Here is a 15,458-nt window from a genome sequence, read left to right as displayed (position 1 = left end):
AAAATCATATTCTATGAAGAATTAAGTTCGTACTGCTAAGGATAAGACTTTCTATCTGCACAAATAAAACTAAGCCTTTACTTATCACGCAGACTGAACATGCTAAAAAACAAAGACAAACACTGAAATGATCACAACTATAATATTAATTATAGTTATGGACATCATGAAGACTTGTTGATAATTAATTACCTACTGTTCTGCTGATTTAATAGAGTTAGAATGTGAGAACCAAAGAAATCTTGTTAAGAATGTGCTGGAAACAAAGATCTAACTGGTAGATACCTTTGAAGAGAAAAGTTGTTTAGGCAAGCTAAAAACATTTGCAAGATCAAGCTTTATCAAAAGAATGGACTAAAACAAAACAATACGCACTTCCAGCTTATGTTCCTTCTCTGCAAGAAATTCTTTTTGGCATCGTAGAAAGTCTGACAACATTCGAGTTAGCTGTTTCCTATCATCTATTTCAGCTGCCAACCTGCCATTGTAATCCGCCAGCAACATACATGCATCGTCTACCATTTTGGAAAGTTGCTCTCCAGATTCCTTGTCTAAAAGTAAGCAGAGAGAAACAGGTAAAGCATGACTTCATTCTGTGTCACTGAGTTTGCATAAGAGCATTTCAGTTACTGGACCCGCAACCCTCACCTGTTATCCTGTCTAACAGGGACACATCTTGGACCTCTATAGGCAAAGAAGCTATCCTCTGATGAACTGCTGCATCCCCAGAAGCAGCATTTTCTAGTTCTTGTAATGCTCTAATGAGATCCATGGTCTGAAAAAGCATGCAAGATTGAAGACTAGTTTAAATAAAGAAATCCTACTATAAAACAGTATTTCACAACAAGGTTATGGAATCAATTTAATGGTGTTTTTAAAAGCATTTATGATATCAGCATCATATCACCACTCTATTCCCTCTACAAAAAAAAAATTCGGACAAATGTTGCAGTGTTCCTTAGTTTTATAGATCACCTTCCTAAAACAGATTTTTCATTGAAGTTTTTGGCATAGGACTACTTTATTTTATTTTTGACAGTAATTATTATTTTACAGTACCTTTCATTTCAAACACATTTTTGAAGCTATTTTCTTGTACTTTTGCCTCACTACTCCAGACTAGATCAGCACACTTCTTTTGGAAGCTGTTACATAGAAACATACTAAATCATGATTATTTCTGGAGTCATTCCTTGCTATAACAAAAACCTTTTGAAATGGGACAGTAGCACAAAACAAAAAAAACCCACAAATTCTAAAAGTCAGAGCAAGGCAAAATAGAAAAGAACCTTACTCAAGCATCATTACTGCAACACTGAAAGATATTTTACTGGTAAATGCTACAAATCTTATTCCAATTACATGTGTTATTTATTACCATACCAGAAATCAAAAGAGAACCTAACACGTTATCAAAGCTAATGCTAAAATCCTAAAATAAGCAGAGTAGGATATATAGTTCATACATTTTTTTGGTTTTGTGTCAATTTTACTGAAGTTACAGCACGTTCAATGTCTTAGCTCCAACTTGTAACCTAAAGTACTTCAAGAAAGAAGTTTCATGAGGCCTGAAGTTAAAGATAGTCCACAACCTTTGGTGGATTACACCTCACAAAGGGATAGCAAATGACAGGCTAATTTTTTCATTTCTTTTCAGAAACTTCAATGTTAGAAGATGTTGCAGAGCCAATGGTTCCTTTATACTCCTAAAAAAAAAAATCAATGTAAATGTTAAGCTACCTTTCCCACAGAAGAACGAAGATTTCCAGCAAGAGGTATCGTCAGGAAACAAACTGATGTAGCCAGTAAGATTCATCTTGCCTCAAGGTTGCATGGACAGGTAAAAAGCACAGCAGTTTCTCCTTACAAAGCTAATATGGGTCATAAAATACAATGGAGAATAGACTGGGGAAATCTTGTATGCTATATTGGGACATCATTCAGCCACTTGCACTAAAGAAAGGGGCGTGGTCATCCCTGTCCATAGAAGTAACTTACTAAGAGGAAAAGTAGAGACCATCCAAAAATAAGAGCACCTGAAAAATTATTTACAAAACCATATGCAAAAACAGAATTCTTTAAGGGGTTGTTTTACCTGTGGAGGATCAGTAGGAGAACTTCGAGGTGAACAGTTATTTTCATCAACTTTTATCTGTTCATACGTACGCTTCTTCACCTTTCTGTCTCCATCTAAATGAAAACAAACTGAAATTTGATTTCTCTGACTCCTCAAACGAGATGCTGAATTTTCATAAGTAAACAAAATACTTACACAAAGCTTGCCTAAGTTGTTCTAATACATCATTTTCATAAACAGACCTTTCTTCCCAGATAGAGAGCACGCGGCCAAGGTGCTTTTTACAACTTTCATCAGACTCACTGTAACAAGAAAAAAAGAAAAATAAACGAGGTGAAAATACATCACAATTATACTACAGTATATAGTACTGTATATACAGTATATATCTTTGCTCAATCCATAGTATGTCTGTATTGCCATTACGCAAAAGCCGCACTTTTTTTTTATTAACTGCTCTAGAGCACTATATAAAAATAATTCTGTTCTGAAGTTCTACCATTGTTCTAATACAACAAAAAGAATAGTTGACTAAAAAAAAAAAACAACAAATCACAAACACCGTAATGAGACAAACCAGATTGCTGTAGCATATAAAAGCAGACAGAAAATCTTAAAATAAGGCACTTTAAGTTTTCTGAGGGAAAAATGACTGAACACAGATGAGTTTACTACATACTACATTTATCTAACAGCATTAAGACTACTCAAGACCAAAAGAATGCTAGAAATATTAATGACACTTCCAAGTACAGCATTAGCAGACAAAGACTACTTGGGTCAGATGGATGAACTGAGAACTAATCTGCCAAAATACAATGAAGGGCACTACACATAACAGCATACTCTACCTTGAAACATGCTTAAATGCCTCCACTATTACTGGAGCAAAGTCTTTTGTAAATTCTGGTCCTTTCCTTTTGCTGTTCTGTATGACATCATTGGCCAAGTACAGGAACGTCAGCTTCCTATTTGGTTTTGCTAATAAAAAAGAGAACAATAAATAAAACTGAATATTAGAAATACATAATTAGAAACACCAGTTTATCAGAACATCTGTTCTTCCATTGCTATATAATTGCAAAAGCCAAATTAAATGGTCTTCTTCCTATTCTCATTATCACGATATTTCATTTTAATTTTGTATTTATAAATGCACAGAGATCTTGGTCATACACTGATTTTCTTTTTTATTTTTATTTTTTTATTTATTTATTTTTTTCCTTCTGCACAACTGTTAGCTCAGATTCTTCCTCCTTTGTGACACAAGTTCCCTCTAGCTCTATTTCTGGAAGCAAGTATATAAAAAAAGTGTTCTTCAGGCTTTCATGTGTTTTCCTGAGCCTGATGTACACGGAATATTTGGAAGCCTTCTTTGATTTCTTCGAAGAACTTCAGCTCACCTTTAACTCAACATGAGTTTCTTACTTCCACTGAGGCCCTCTAACAAGGAGCTGTAGATGTCCACTATCATTCACCTGAACAACACATTTCTGGTTTGAACTTCACTCAGTCTTATATGACAATTCCTCATTTTCATGTTTGAGCAAACTGAATAATCAATTTTTAATCAAGTTCTGCAAGCTACTTTGATACTCCACTCACCGCCTGATCACTAAAACATTTATGTGCATGCAGCTGTAACCTCATGAAAATGTTTTCAAAAATTGCTTTCTGACTGCTGCAGCTCTCTTCCCAAGCACTTCAAGCATTTCACCCCTATCTCATCATTCTGCAATAGAATGAAAGCTTCCACCTCATGTATTTTCCATTTTTACTCTCAGTTATTTTAATTTACCATCACACCCAATCTGGTTTTCATGAGTTTATGGATTTCTTCAGAGCTGCAACTCTTATTTCAATTCTTCTAACCTTGTGTTAATAACAGAAAACTCTTCAATATCTGTAACTACCATACAACCTCAGTATGCACGCTCTCTCTTTAAAAGGTAGTTTCTCTTGAAGAAGGAAAAGATTTAATAGTTTCTATCCTTTCAAGTACAGTTGTAAAAAACAATCTAGAATTTTTTATATTTATTCTTTTGAACGCCTCTTCAGTTCCCAGGACGATTTTACTTTGTTAGTTTCCATTCCAATCCCTCAAACAAACCAGAGAAACACCCATTTTACACACATACTCAAAATCAATGCTGAGATAATTCCACTTTAAGTGGAATTCTGCACTACAGCAAGACTCCTGTGAGGGATTTCTGCTCGGAACATTGACTGTTTCCTATAAACTTGTTGCACGTGTCCATCCAAGAAAACAGAAATTTGAATAAAGTGGAAAAAAAACCTGTATTAAAAGTAAAAAAAGCACCTATCTGGAAACACAGTAACACATCTTCTATCTATGTCGCAGGTAAATCACAGTTCTAACACATAGAAAGACTTGAACTATTCAAAAAGGGAGACTTAGAAAACACAGTTTGTCTCATGGTGGCAACAAAATAAATCACTTCTTAAAGCCGACCCCAGTCCCCTCAGTTCCTCAAAGGAACTAAGAATGAGGACTACAATTCTAACGAAGGAGATAGCTCACCATATACCACAAGCTCTGAACTGCAGGAAGGTTAGGACCCTGTCTGCCCCTTTCATAGAAAAATGTTTCAGTCCTCAGTGATGCAACTCATTTGTGACAGATCTCACCTTTCTTGTCTTCAGCAAGTAACCAAATCAACCGAGTCATGAAAGAAAGACTGGAGATGTATGCAGTGCTTTGAAATCAAGTGGCTGCAATTCTCACAAAGACCATACTTTGTCTATTCTCTACAATAAGCAGACCAGTGCACAGTGTTTGCAAAGAGCATGCTAAAACTCAATGTCACTTTCAAGCTTGTTTCCTCTAGTATTACTTTTTCAGTCTCCCTCTGCTGCTTAATTGTAGCACATACACATTAAATAAACAAAGATCCTTAAAACACTGTTAAGCCTGCTCTGGCTTTGGTTAGAAACCCAGCCTTTATGAATCCCACCTTTACATTCATAAAAAGTATTGCAAAGTAAAATTTAATTCCTCCTGTTGTAAGAATGCTACGTGCAAAACTGAATAAGCAATGTATACCTATCTCTAGAAGGGTTCCTTTTAACTTCTAAATCTTCAGGAGTTACAAACTGACCTACTGTCACTCTGCCTCACACACAGATATGCAACATAATCTTTAGCAAATGGGTTGACAATTCTCAGCTGAGAAAAACAAGGTGTTTTATTGCTACCATGACAGCAAATTAACTACTGAAGCCTGAAATACAAAATTAAATCCCAGACCAGACCTATTCTGAAAAATTGTTTAAAGCATCTCTCTTCAGCAACAGTGACGATAACTTTACACCCTGGGATTTGATATACCAAGATAGATCACAGAGCAGTTTGCATATTTAAACAAAAAGAAGTGTCCTCGGTGCCAGGCAAGGTTAGCAGAAAAAAGCACTGTTAAAAGGAAATGAAAGAAAGCTGTGTACGATCTTAGGCTAAAGGAGGATCTGCATGGTACATAATGCTAGACTATACAGTGCTAAAAGTAACTAGCCCATAGAGTCATTGGTACACTAACAGCACAGTCTGCAAACATTAAATTATTATGAATCCAGGTTGGACTGATTCCAATTTTCAGGAACTCTGTGCAGTGTTCACATAACTCTTCTACTTATCCCAGATTTATCACCTTCCCTCTTCCACAGTCACCAAAGCAGCTCACAGAAGCACCAGATTCTGAAATCTGTTAACAGGCCCATAGTGCTGGCTGGTATAAGGGCAGATTTCTCTTAAAGCATTCATAATGACACTGATGAGGGTCAAGACCTGGCAGCATAAATCACACCTGCTTCAAAAATATACCTTACACTTAATTGCACTGAATACTCAGCAGATACTCATGGTATTTTACCTGCAACTAAGATAATAAGGCAGCCATCCTGGAGAGACTTTGCATCTTCATTATCAAGTCTTAACTTTGCATGATCTATGCCTCTTAGGAATATGTACTTCTTAATCTTGCTTAGGATCTCCTGGCTCTCTTCCAGTCCAACAAAGATCCCCTGACATTGCATGCTTGAGCCCACAGTACTTGGAGAACTGTGATGCCCAAGAGCCATCACTTCAGTGCAAGAAACTCTACTGCTCTGTGAAAGACTTTACCCGGTAAGGCAGTATGGTGGTCATGTTCACTAAGGTTAACTCTGGTAATCAATAATTACATTTATTTGTGTTCTCCAGGTTTACCTTCCGGCGCTGGAAATTGAGCTCCCATGAAGATTACTAGAAACAGATCCATTTATTTCATGCTGTTTTACCCCTACTTCCCTAGAACTGAAAGATACATCAGAGACTCACAGCATGGCTGAGGTTGGCAGGGCCCTCTGGGTCCACCTGCTCCAACCTCTGCTCCAGCAGGGCTATCCAGAGAACAGTGATCAGGCCCATGTCCAGGATGCTTCTGAAAATCTTCAAGGAGGAGAATCTACAGCCTTTCTGGGAAACTTGTGCCAGTGCTATGGCACCCCCATAGCGCAGAAGTGCCTCATGCTCAGAGGGAACCTCCTGTGTTTCAGTGTGTGCCCATTGTCTCTTTGCCTGGTGCCGGGCACCACTTAAAGGAGCCTGGCTCCGTCTTCCCTGCACCAGCCCCTTTAGGCCTTTTAGATACTGATGAAATTGCCTGAGGCTCCTCTCCTCAAGCTGAACAGTCCCAACTCCCTCACCCTCTTCTCCCAGGAGAAGTGTTCACTCCCCTGATCATCTTGATGGCAACTCTGCTGGATTCCTTCCAGTACATCCATGAGTATTTGCCACCACAGACATATCAGAAGAAACTCCAAAAAAAAAAAAAAAAAGCCTGCAGGCAGGACAGATTTTCACTTAAAATGCATTACAAGTTAATGGACAATTGACCCATCTGAAAATGTTAATGGTTTTACTATGTCAACTGACCTCAACTGAAAATAATATTTAACAAGAGGTTTTGAGAAAAAGAGCAACAGTAAGTTAAAAGACCACATCAATTAACAGCTCTAACCACATTTTCTACTGAAGTCCTCTAATATGGTTTTAGATAAGAATTTCTTTTGAATTATGTTAGTCCACAGATATACAGCAGAGTATAACAATGTCAGCACTTCTCCCCAAATCCCCAGGTCATTTCCTGTGTCATAACATGCTTTGTATCTTTGCATGAGAGTATGAATGACATCTTTCTACATACCTGACAAGCATTCAAGCTTTTTGTACCAGCTTATCTTTTCAAGTTAAGCAGCACTGAAACTTGAGTGCAAGCTCACTGTGAACTAACCCGAGTATTCAAGCAAGCTGACTAAGGGCAGCACTTTCCGGAGCCACGATTGAAAGCACATCTGTAAAAAGTAATTCAAGAGGCCATCATCAGAAAAGAACATTTGAAGATAAGGTAACCCACAGAAGTGCTGTTATAAGACCAGCACATAAACTGAAACTTCATTAACCTTCTATCATGAAAAAGTTAAAGCAACTGTGCAATATTGCAGACTCATATAATTCTCCTGGTGAACATGATCAAGGTTTGAGAATCATTGTCCTTCCTTTTCTAAGTGGATATTATCTACACAATGTACGTCCAAGACTTGATGGTCTAGGTATCAAGTTTTGGGTTTGGAGGCTAACAGTGAAAGGAAACAGCCTACAGCAATAGCTGGGAAAGAGGCCACCAGCATTCAATTACCACAGGGTCACAAGGGAGACAGGCACAAACCAAATAAACCATTCCAACACAGTTATTCTGCAGAAACGTCCTGTAGCACTTTGTGTATCTTGAATTGCCCGAATATAAGAACCAACTCTTTCACTGCCTGGTTGGGACAATGTCAAAATGGATATATATCAACAGTTTTAGGATAGGGAAATATATTATTGTTTTGTTTTGTTTTTTTTTTTTAAATCACTGAAATTACATATTCAGAACCATAATTATGAAAGCCAGGCAGGTTCAGTGAAGATATCAGGATACAAGCAGTACAGTTGTAAATACATGCTCGTACACATTACATTCTTAAATGCTAGTAGAAGATATTCAGCCAGTCAGGTTGGATTATACAACCAAATATGAGAAAGCTTCCTACACTGCCAATCTACTGCATACGAACACACATCATTTTATAAAGCACATACATAGCAAATACCGTCTTCTAACTTAGCAACATGCATTCACTTTGAATATCTGCTTCTAGTCAATCTCTTATCCTTTTTGCAAAGAAGAGAAGCTTTGTTTGGATTCCCACAAGTATCCCACCTTAAATATCTTATTATCCTTCTCAACACCACCTACAAACTAGTAAAATCAGTCAGCCATAATGTTTTCTTTAAACAGAAAGAAAAAAAGAAATCTGTTTATTTTCTTAGGGGTGCTACATTAACTGATGACAACAATGCCACCATTAAGTGAAAGACTGATTCCCTTTCTCGGAAGAAAAACTACATTACCTACCATAGAACATAACAGCTTTAAAATCAGAACCTGTTTACTGAAGTTTACTTCACATCTGCAAGGCAATGCATTTTTATCACTTTCAGTTGTGTTCCTGCTCCAAAGCAGTATCACAGGAATGCAGACATAGCATAACCTTCAAATATACTGTCAGTGTTGCTAGGCCTTCTCAATCTGCATACCACGATCTTCTACCTTAGGATTTTCTGGAGCATTGAGCAACTGCCACAACAGATACAAGGTTCAGAAAAATACACTGCATCAAAGCCAACAGCTAGAACGAGCAAGGGTCCGAACACAAGCATACGTCCCAGCAGCAGCTGCAGACAAATACAAAAATAAAAATTAGAAATAAGCAAAAATATTTGCTTCTTATACCACTGAATGACTTCATCGCACACATACAAAAGAGCATAACAAACTTCACTATCATTTTACCTGCTGTTCAAATGCTAAAAATATAACCCTATGTACTAGCTGCAGCTGTCTCAAAGAAGATATACAATGGTTCTTAGAACCATTGGATAAGCTTTGCAATAAAGACAAAGATCAGGTTGTGAAAGAGGTGACAGCCAAAACAAGAAATCAGTTGTTAATGTGGAGTTTCAGCATCTGAGACTGACTGATCTAAGAGACGCCATGTCAGGCTCTCAGGAAACAGGTATCTGAATGGGAAATTAAGGACAATATGCAACAAATCTATTAAGAAATCATTAGGATGTAAATATCGAGTGACATAACAGGACTTAGAAAAGCTAGAAGAAAATGAGTTTATTGTAAAGAAGGTATTAAATGCAACTAGCTGGAGCATGAAATAAGAAGCCCATGGTTGTTTCCTCCGAAGTCAAACCTTTAGCAATTTCCACAAGCACAAGAGAGAGCATACTGAACAGCTGCTTATCACTCCCTAGAAACCTGATACTGAATTATGGAATTGAAGTTTCCATTAAAAAAAATAATAATAACCATACAACCAAACATCTACAGGTACCAAGAATCCTGAAATCCAGAAAGAACAGTTGGATGCAAGAAAACATCTCTGATCTGCAAATACAAAAAAAAAGTCTTTGTCTCCCACTCAGAAGAGCCTCTTAAAAATGTTCCTAGGGGTTTTTTCAGCAGGCAATCAGTAGCTGCAGGCTTAAACAACAATAGTCTATGTGCATTGCCACCATGTAGTCAAACAACACCCTGTAAGACAATCCCTTTAAGAGCACATAACAGCTAAAGGTTTAACGGGCCCATTATTTGCATTTCAGTTTTGGTTGATGTATTCACATGACAATTAATATAATTATAATTAACTAGTCCTACTTAACTAATAAACAAGCTTAAGATTCACTAAATTCAACTGTCAAGATAGTGGCCTTTCAATATCTAAAGGGGCCACAGGAAAGAAGAGGACAGACTCTTCAGCAGGGTCTATGGTGACAGAACAAGCAGAGGTGGCTTCAAGCTTAAAGAGGGTAGATTTAGGTTGGGCATAAGGAAAAAAAATCTTTTACAGGGAAGGTGGTGAGGTATAGGGGACAAAGAGTAATGTGCTATAGAAATCCAAACTGCGTAACAGATTTTGACATCGGTAAGACATGTCAGAAATGCAGTACTGAAAAAGTATCCTCATCGTCAATATGTTTATTACATAAATCAACAGTGAAATTCAAAACAATTCAGATTCATGATCAGAGTAATCCAGTGCTAACAGCCAAAAGCTTAAAGTTGTGATACTATCCTCAGTATTGTTTGCATGGACACTAACTTTCCATTAGGGGATTTACCTATTTAGAAATAAATTACTGTTTTTGTTACATCTTGAGCACAGGAAACCCATGTGGTGCATGAAACCTTCAACAAAAATTAAGCATATAAAGTTTAAACACTAGCAGAGAAGAAAACAAGTACTCTGTTGTCACTGAAGACCCCTGCTTTCTGTCGAAATAGGAAAAATCTCTGCTGTAAAAGTTGTAATTAAAGTCAAACACATTTGGTGCATACTCTTATTATTTTATTTGTCAATGAACTAAAGAATCTATCCTCCATTAACCAGAGAAATAAGACAGTTAATACACTACATAAATTGAAAGAAAAAAAACGCTATACACACTAAAATATGCACGTCCAACTCAACAGGTCTTACATTTTTGTTGCCTTCTTTTTGTTATCTTTTAAAAATAAACACAAAAAATAAAAGTTCTGTTACTTGTATCACACAGAATCACAGAAACACCAAGGTTGGAAAAGATCTACAAGATTATCCAGTCCAACCATATATATGATATAGTTAATGTATATAATGTATTTCATATGCAGCTTAATTCCTCTTCACTCAATATGGCCCAGGGAAACAAGAATGTTGGGCACTCCTGTGCTAAAATGCACTGTACCCAGAATCACACGAGTAGTTTTGAGCAGATGAAGAGTCAGGAGTACCTAATATCTGAGGCTGGGCAGCAGCTCTGCCACAGCTTCATTCTAAGTGACAAAGTTACTTTCATTAGCATACATTAGAAGTCAGCAATTAAACAGTATGCCACACCCCCTACATTAAGGCCTTGGAAACTGGGGAAGAGGAGGCTGAGGGGAGACTTTATTGCTCTCTTCAAATATCTGAAAGGTGTTTACAGTGAGAGCGGGGCTGGTCTCATCTCACTGGTGACAGGATGAGGGGAAATGGCCTCAAGTTGTGCCTCCAGGGAAGTTTAGGTTGGATATCAGGAAAAACTTCTTTACAGTAAGGGTCGTTAAGCACTGGAATAGGTTCCCCAAGGAGGTGGATGAGTCACCATCCCTGGATGTGTTTAAAAACCGTTGGATGTGGTGCTCAGGGACATGATTGAGTGGAGCGTTGTTAGAGTTACAGTAATATGGTTAGGTTGTGGTTGGACTCGATGATCTTTAAGGTCTTCTCCAACCTGAGCAATTCTATGATTTCTTCTATCTGTAATTTAATGAAGATCCTTTACTTGCATATTCTTGCAAAAGTTACTAGGAGTCTCTGACAATCCAGTTACCAATACTTCTGCAAAACACAAACAGCCATTACATAAATACATAGAACCTCTATAGGAAGGTGTACAGACCTGTGAAGACACTCTAGAGCAGGACCTGAAGATAACCAAATATCCAGGTAAACAAAAGGAAACTACAATTTTATGTTGCCCAGCATCTGTGTTGCCTAAGTTAGATGTACATTAGAAATGCCATCTCTTCACCTCCACTGCAACATGATGCAAAGGCAGCAACTATTTTGAAAGTAAAAAAATTAGCACCAAATGTTTAGGAATGAAAGAATGATGAACCTAGTACTTGTTTTAATTAATACCTTAAAGAAGTTCAATCAATCTCATCTGAAACAAGGACTTTTAACCAAAATGAAAGCACCTGGAAAAAATAAGTAATGCACTGTATTCTGTTCAACACAGACAACTGTGCAATGCTGTAGCATAATCTTTCTCCAGTCTGAAAGGAGACAGACTTGAAGGAAAGTCTGGAGAAGGGAGCAGTAATTTAAAAAAGGTGATATAACTGAAGGAAATAAAATTCAAAAAAGGCAAGGTCTGACTTTCACATCCAGGAAGAAACAGGCTAGCAACAGCAACAGACAATACCGATTATTTGTGTTCACATTCCCCAAATAGAGCCCGATTTACTCTGACAGGACAGAAATCACATTTCTATGACTTGAAGAATGGGCAAGTCAAGAGCATTAAACTTACTCATGGCATCACTGCCAGCACTCAACTTTGTGATGCTTTAGCCAAGCTAGCTTCACATGAGTTGACAGAGCAACATATGAAAGAAACACTTTACATACAGCCTAATGGCACAGGAGATGACCAGGACCTCGAAAGGAGCTTTCTTCTGCCAGAGCTAGGTTATGACATACTTTTCACACACTCCTATAGGCTGGCTTCCAAAGAAATCATCAGAAAAATTGTGCTTTGAAGCAGCAAAAGCTGAATGACACTTCAGCAAACGGAATATGTAGGTCGCTTCAAAAGTAATGCCTCCTATTTATTTCCATAGGAACTACAACAGATAAATAGAGCATAGTAACTGACAGAGAAAACTTTCAGCTACAAAACACTATTTTTCAACACAGCCATCACCATTAGCTATGCACTTTTGCCAGCAAAAATGCCACACTTGTAAAAATCTGCAGCAGTAGAGGCAACCCACTGTCTCACAGCTGCTATGATGGTGTCATTGCTAGGAAAGTTCTCCATATGCAACCCACATTTCATTAGCCCAAACAGATGCAAGTCGGAAGGCACCAAATCCAGATGATATAGTGGGTGTGACAGGACAGTCCAGCCAAGACTTGCAACATGCTCCACAGTCTTCAAACTGGCTGCAAGAAAAAGGTTGTCTTCTCCTCTAGCCAGACTCTAGAAGTTGGTGCCTTCCTCCTTAAACAGCATCACAATGTAGCAGTCAGTGTTGATAGTTTGTCCAGGTTCCTTGAAATCCAAAAGGATCACACCTTTCCTATCCCAAAAAATGGTACAGATCATTTTACCTGCTAAGAGCTGCATCTTGAACTTTTTCTTTGATGTGGAATTCATGTGTCACCATCGATTGCCATTTTGACTCCAGCTCATGGAGGTGATACCACATCACCTCACCGGTAATGATGCAATCCAGGAAACTGAGCATTCACGAGACCCACCAGGCATAAACTTCACAATATTCCAACATCACCATCTCTAATACATTGAAGCTGATATTCAGCTTCGCTCACAGTTCCCTGGTCATAATCTGCTGATTTGCATGGATGAGCTGATCAAGATGCTCTTCATTTTGCGGTGTGACAGCTGTGTGTGGCTGGTCTTTCACATTACTGTTGCCACTGCTGAAATGTGCCACCCTCTGCCTCACTGTGCTCACACCTACTGGTTGGTTTCTATCAATGTTCAGCAAGTGCCAATGAATGTCAATAGGTGCCATTCTGTCCACATGGAGGAATACAAGGACGCATCTTTGCTTTATGTGCACTTCCATTTCAGACACCATTTTTTCCGACTGCCCCTCTGCTGTCACACAGCAATTAAGTTTAACAGAATATTGATGGGAAGGTACAACCTCTACTGCCTTACTATCAACATCCACCTCTGACGTTGTGGGCCAACATAATGCGATTGGAGGCACTGCTTTTGGAACAGCCCTCATAGCAGCTATGTGTCTCTGAAGCTCTTGACCTACATCTTCAAAACAGACGTAGAAGTAGAGGCCAGATACTGAAAGCTAAGAAAAGAGCTCACGGGAATACTTTGCTTTAAGATGATCATTATCTTTGCCTCTTAATGACATCTCTAAGCATTTAGCCATTTGAGCTAAATGTTTTGAGCATTTTGTTTCTCCAATCACACAAGTAGTTTAACAGGAAAATCATACTAATACTGAAGTTGAGAGCTGAGCATTTTACGAGCTTGTACTGTGCATGCTATCTAGACAAACAATAAAACCTCCAGCTGAATGCCAGCTAGTTTAAGGCACCTTTTTGATATCTTTTAGAGCACCAGACATTGAAACTGCTTGTCTAGACCCCCTGGGAAATGTAAGATCCATTCATTTGTTCTCAGAACATGAAGAAAATACTTCCAAAGAGCCATACACTGAAAATGTTTTTGTTTTTTTTCGTTTCCTCTGTAAGATAAAATATACCAACAAATATGCATTTCTTTTCAGGAACTCATTTGTAACAGACTCAAATAATTCAATTTATGGATTAAGATACCTAGTAACATGACATAAAAAAAATAATGCAGGCTTAAAAACTCAAAAAAGCAACATTTCATCAGAAAAACCTATTTTAAATAAAAATACAGTAGCCATTTGAAAACCTACAGAACTGACAGGAATCTATTTCCATACTATATTTCAAAGTTAAGTATTCCTGCATACTCAAGATATTATTTTAAGGGTAGTTCAGTTACTTTGTTACGAAGTTATGTGCTCTAAATGAGAAGTAATGATGAACCAGTCGCTCTTTGTATTCTAAATACACATCATTTCTGCAGGTCAATCAGCCCTTTAAGATGCTCAAAACTAAGGTAGTGATTTCTCTTCCATAAGTTCTATAGTGACTTTGCTTTATTTTTCCTCTTCACTTGAAGACCTATCCACCTACTTTTCCCTTTAAAGATCTATATAATAACAGAATCCAAAGGGAGCTACTGGAAGACAGTAACATTTTCCAAAGCCAGGCACACTCTTTGCAAGGTTCCTTAAAGGAATCGAGATCAAGTTATTTTCTAGGAGGGTCAATGGCCTCCCATGCAATTTTTTCATTTCAATCCCAGAAAGAACAAAAAGCTCTTTGCTGTTAAAAGGAAAACCATTAAAGTAACTAAGGCTGCACACTGGACACCAAATATTTAATACATTTAAAGAAATAAACAGGTCTATTAGGATAGCATCAGTAGTATCCACCTGGCAACAAAGTATCCTTTAGGACACATTAAACTGCTACATCCATCTTCATCTGCCCCACATGATAGTTGCTGGTGTAAGGGGACAAAGAGATAGTAGTTACCAGCGTTATTAATGATGAAAGACTACCCGAGACCTGGCACCTTGGAAGAACCTTAACTACCAGTATTTAAACCCCTCGCATACCACCTTTTTTCCCTTTTCTCACTGCCTTCTATCGCTCTGTAAGAGGAGAAAGCCAACCATTGGCCTCCTAAGAAACAACTCGCCGTGGGAGGGAGGAGGAAAGGGAGGGGGGGAAAAAAAGAGGAGCAGCACCTCCCAGCACGCTGACACCCCGGGGCTCACACCCGCCCCTGCAGCTCCGCTCTCCCCAGACACCGGGCCCGCCCTTTCTCTCCCCCTGCAACCATCCCGGGCTCGATGGCCCACGCAGGCCGACCCCCTCCCCGGGCAGCCGCGCCCCGAGGCCGGCCCGCTCCTTCCACAGCCGC

The 15,458-nt window shown here is 38.4% G+C and overlaps 1 protein-coding gene across 1 annotated transcript in view; it reads right to left on the bottom strand.

The window, feature by feature from the left end:
- RPRD1A (regulation of nuclear pre-mRNA domain containing 1A) overlaps nt 1–15,458 on the bottom strand; it is a 54,066-nt gene that overhangs the window by 30,649 nt on the left and 7,959 nt on the right. The window contains exons 2-6 of the mRNA XM_031552700.1: nt 2,929–3,058; nt 2,273–2,379; nt 2,096–2,190; nt 649–775; nt 376–551 (exon numbers count right to left, since the gene is read on the bottom strand). Coding sequence (XP_031408560.1) covers nt 376–551; nt 649–775; nt 2,096–2,190; nt 2,273–2,379; nt 2,929–3,058 — 635 coding nt within the window. The remainder of the gene's footprint in view (nt 1–375; nt 552–648; nt 776–2,095; nt 2,191–2,272; nt 2,380–2,928; nt 3,059–15,458) is intronic.

The sequence above is a fragment of the Meleagris gallopavo genome, chromosome 3 (assembly GCF_000146605.3).
Source record: "Meleagris gallopavo isolate NT-WF06-2002-E0010 breed Aviagen turkey brand Nicholas breeding stock chromosome 3, Turkey_5.1, whole genome shotgun sequence".
Classification (NCBI taxonomy): Eukaryota; Metazoa; Chordata; class Aves; order Galliformes; family Phasianidae; genus Meleagris; species Meleagris gallopavo.
This window is presented reverse-complemented; position numbering and strand designations above follow the sequence as displayed.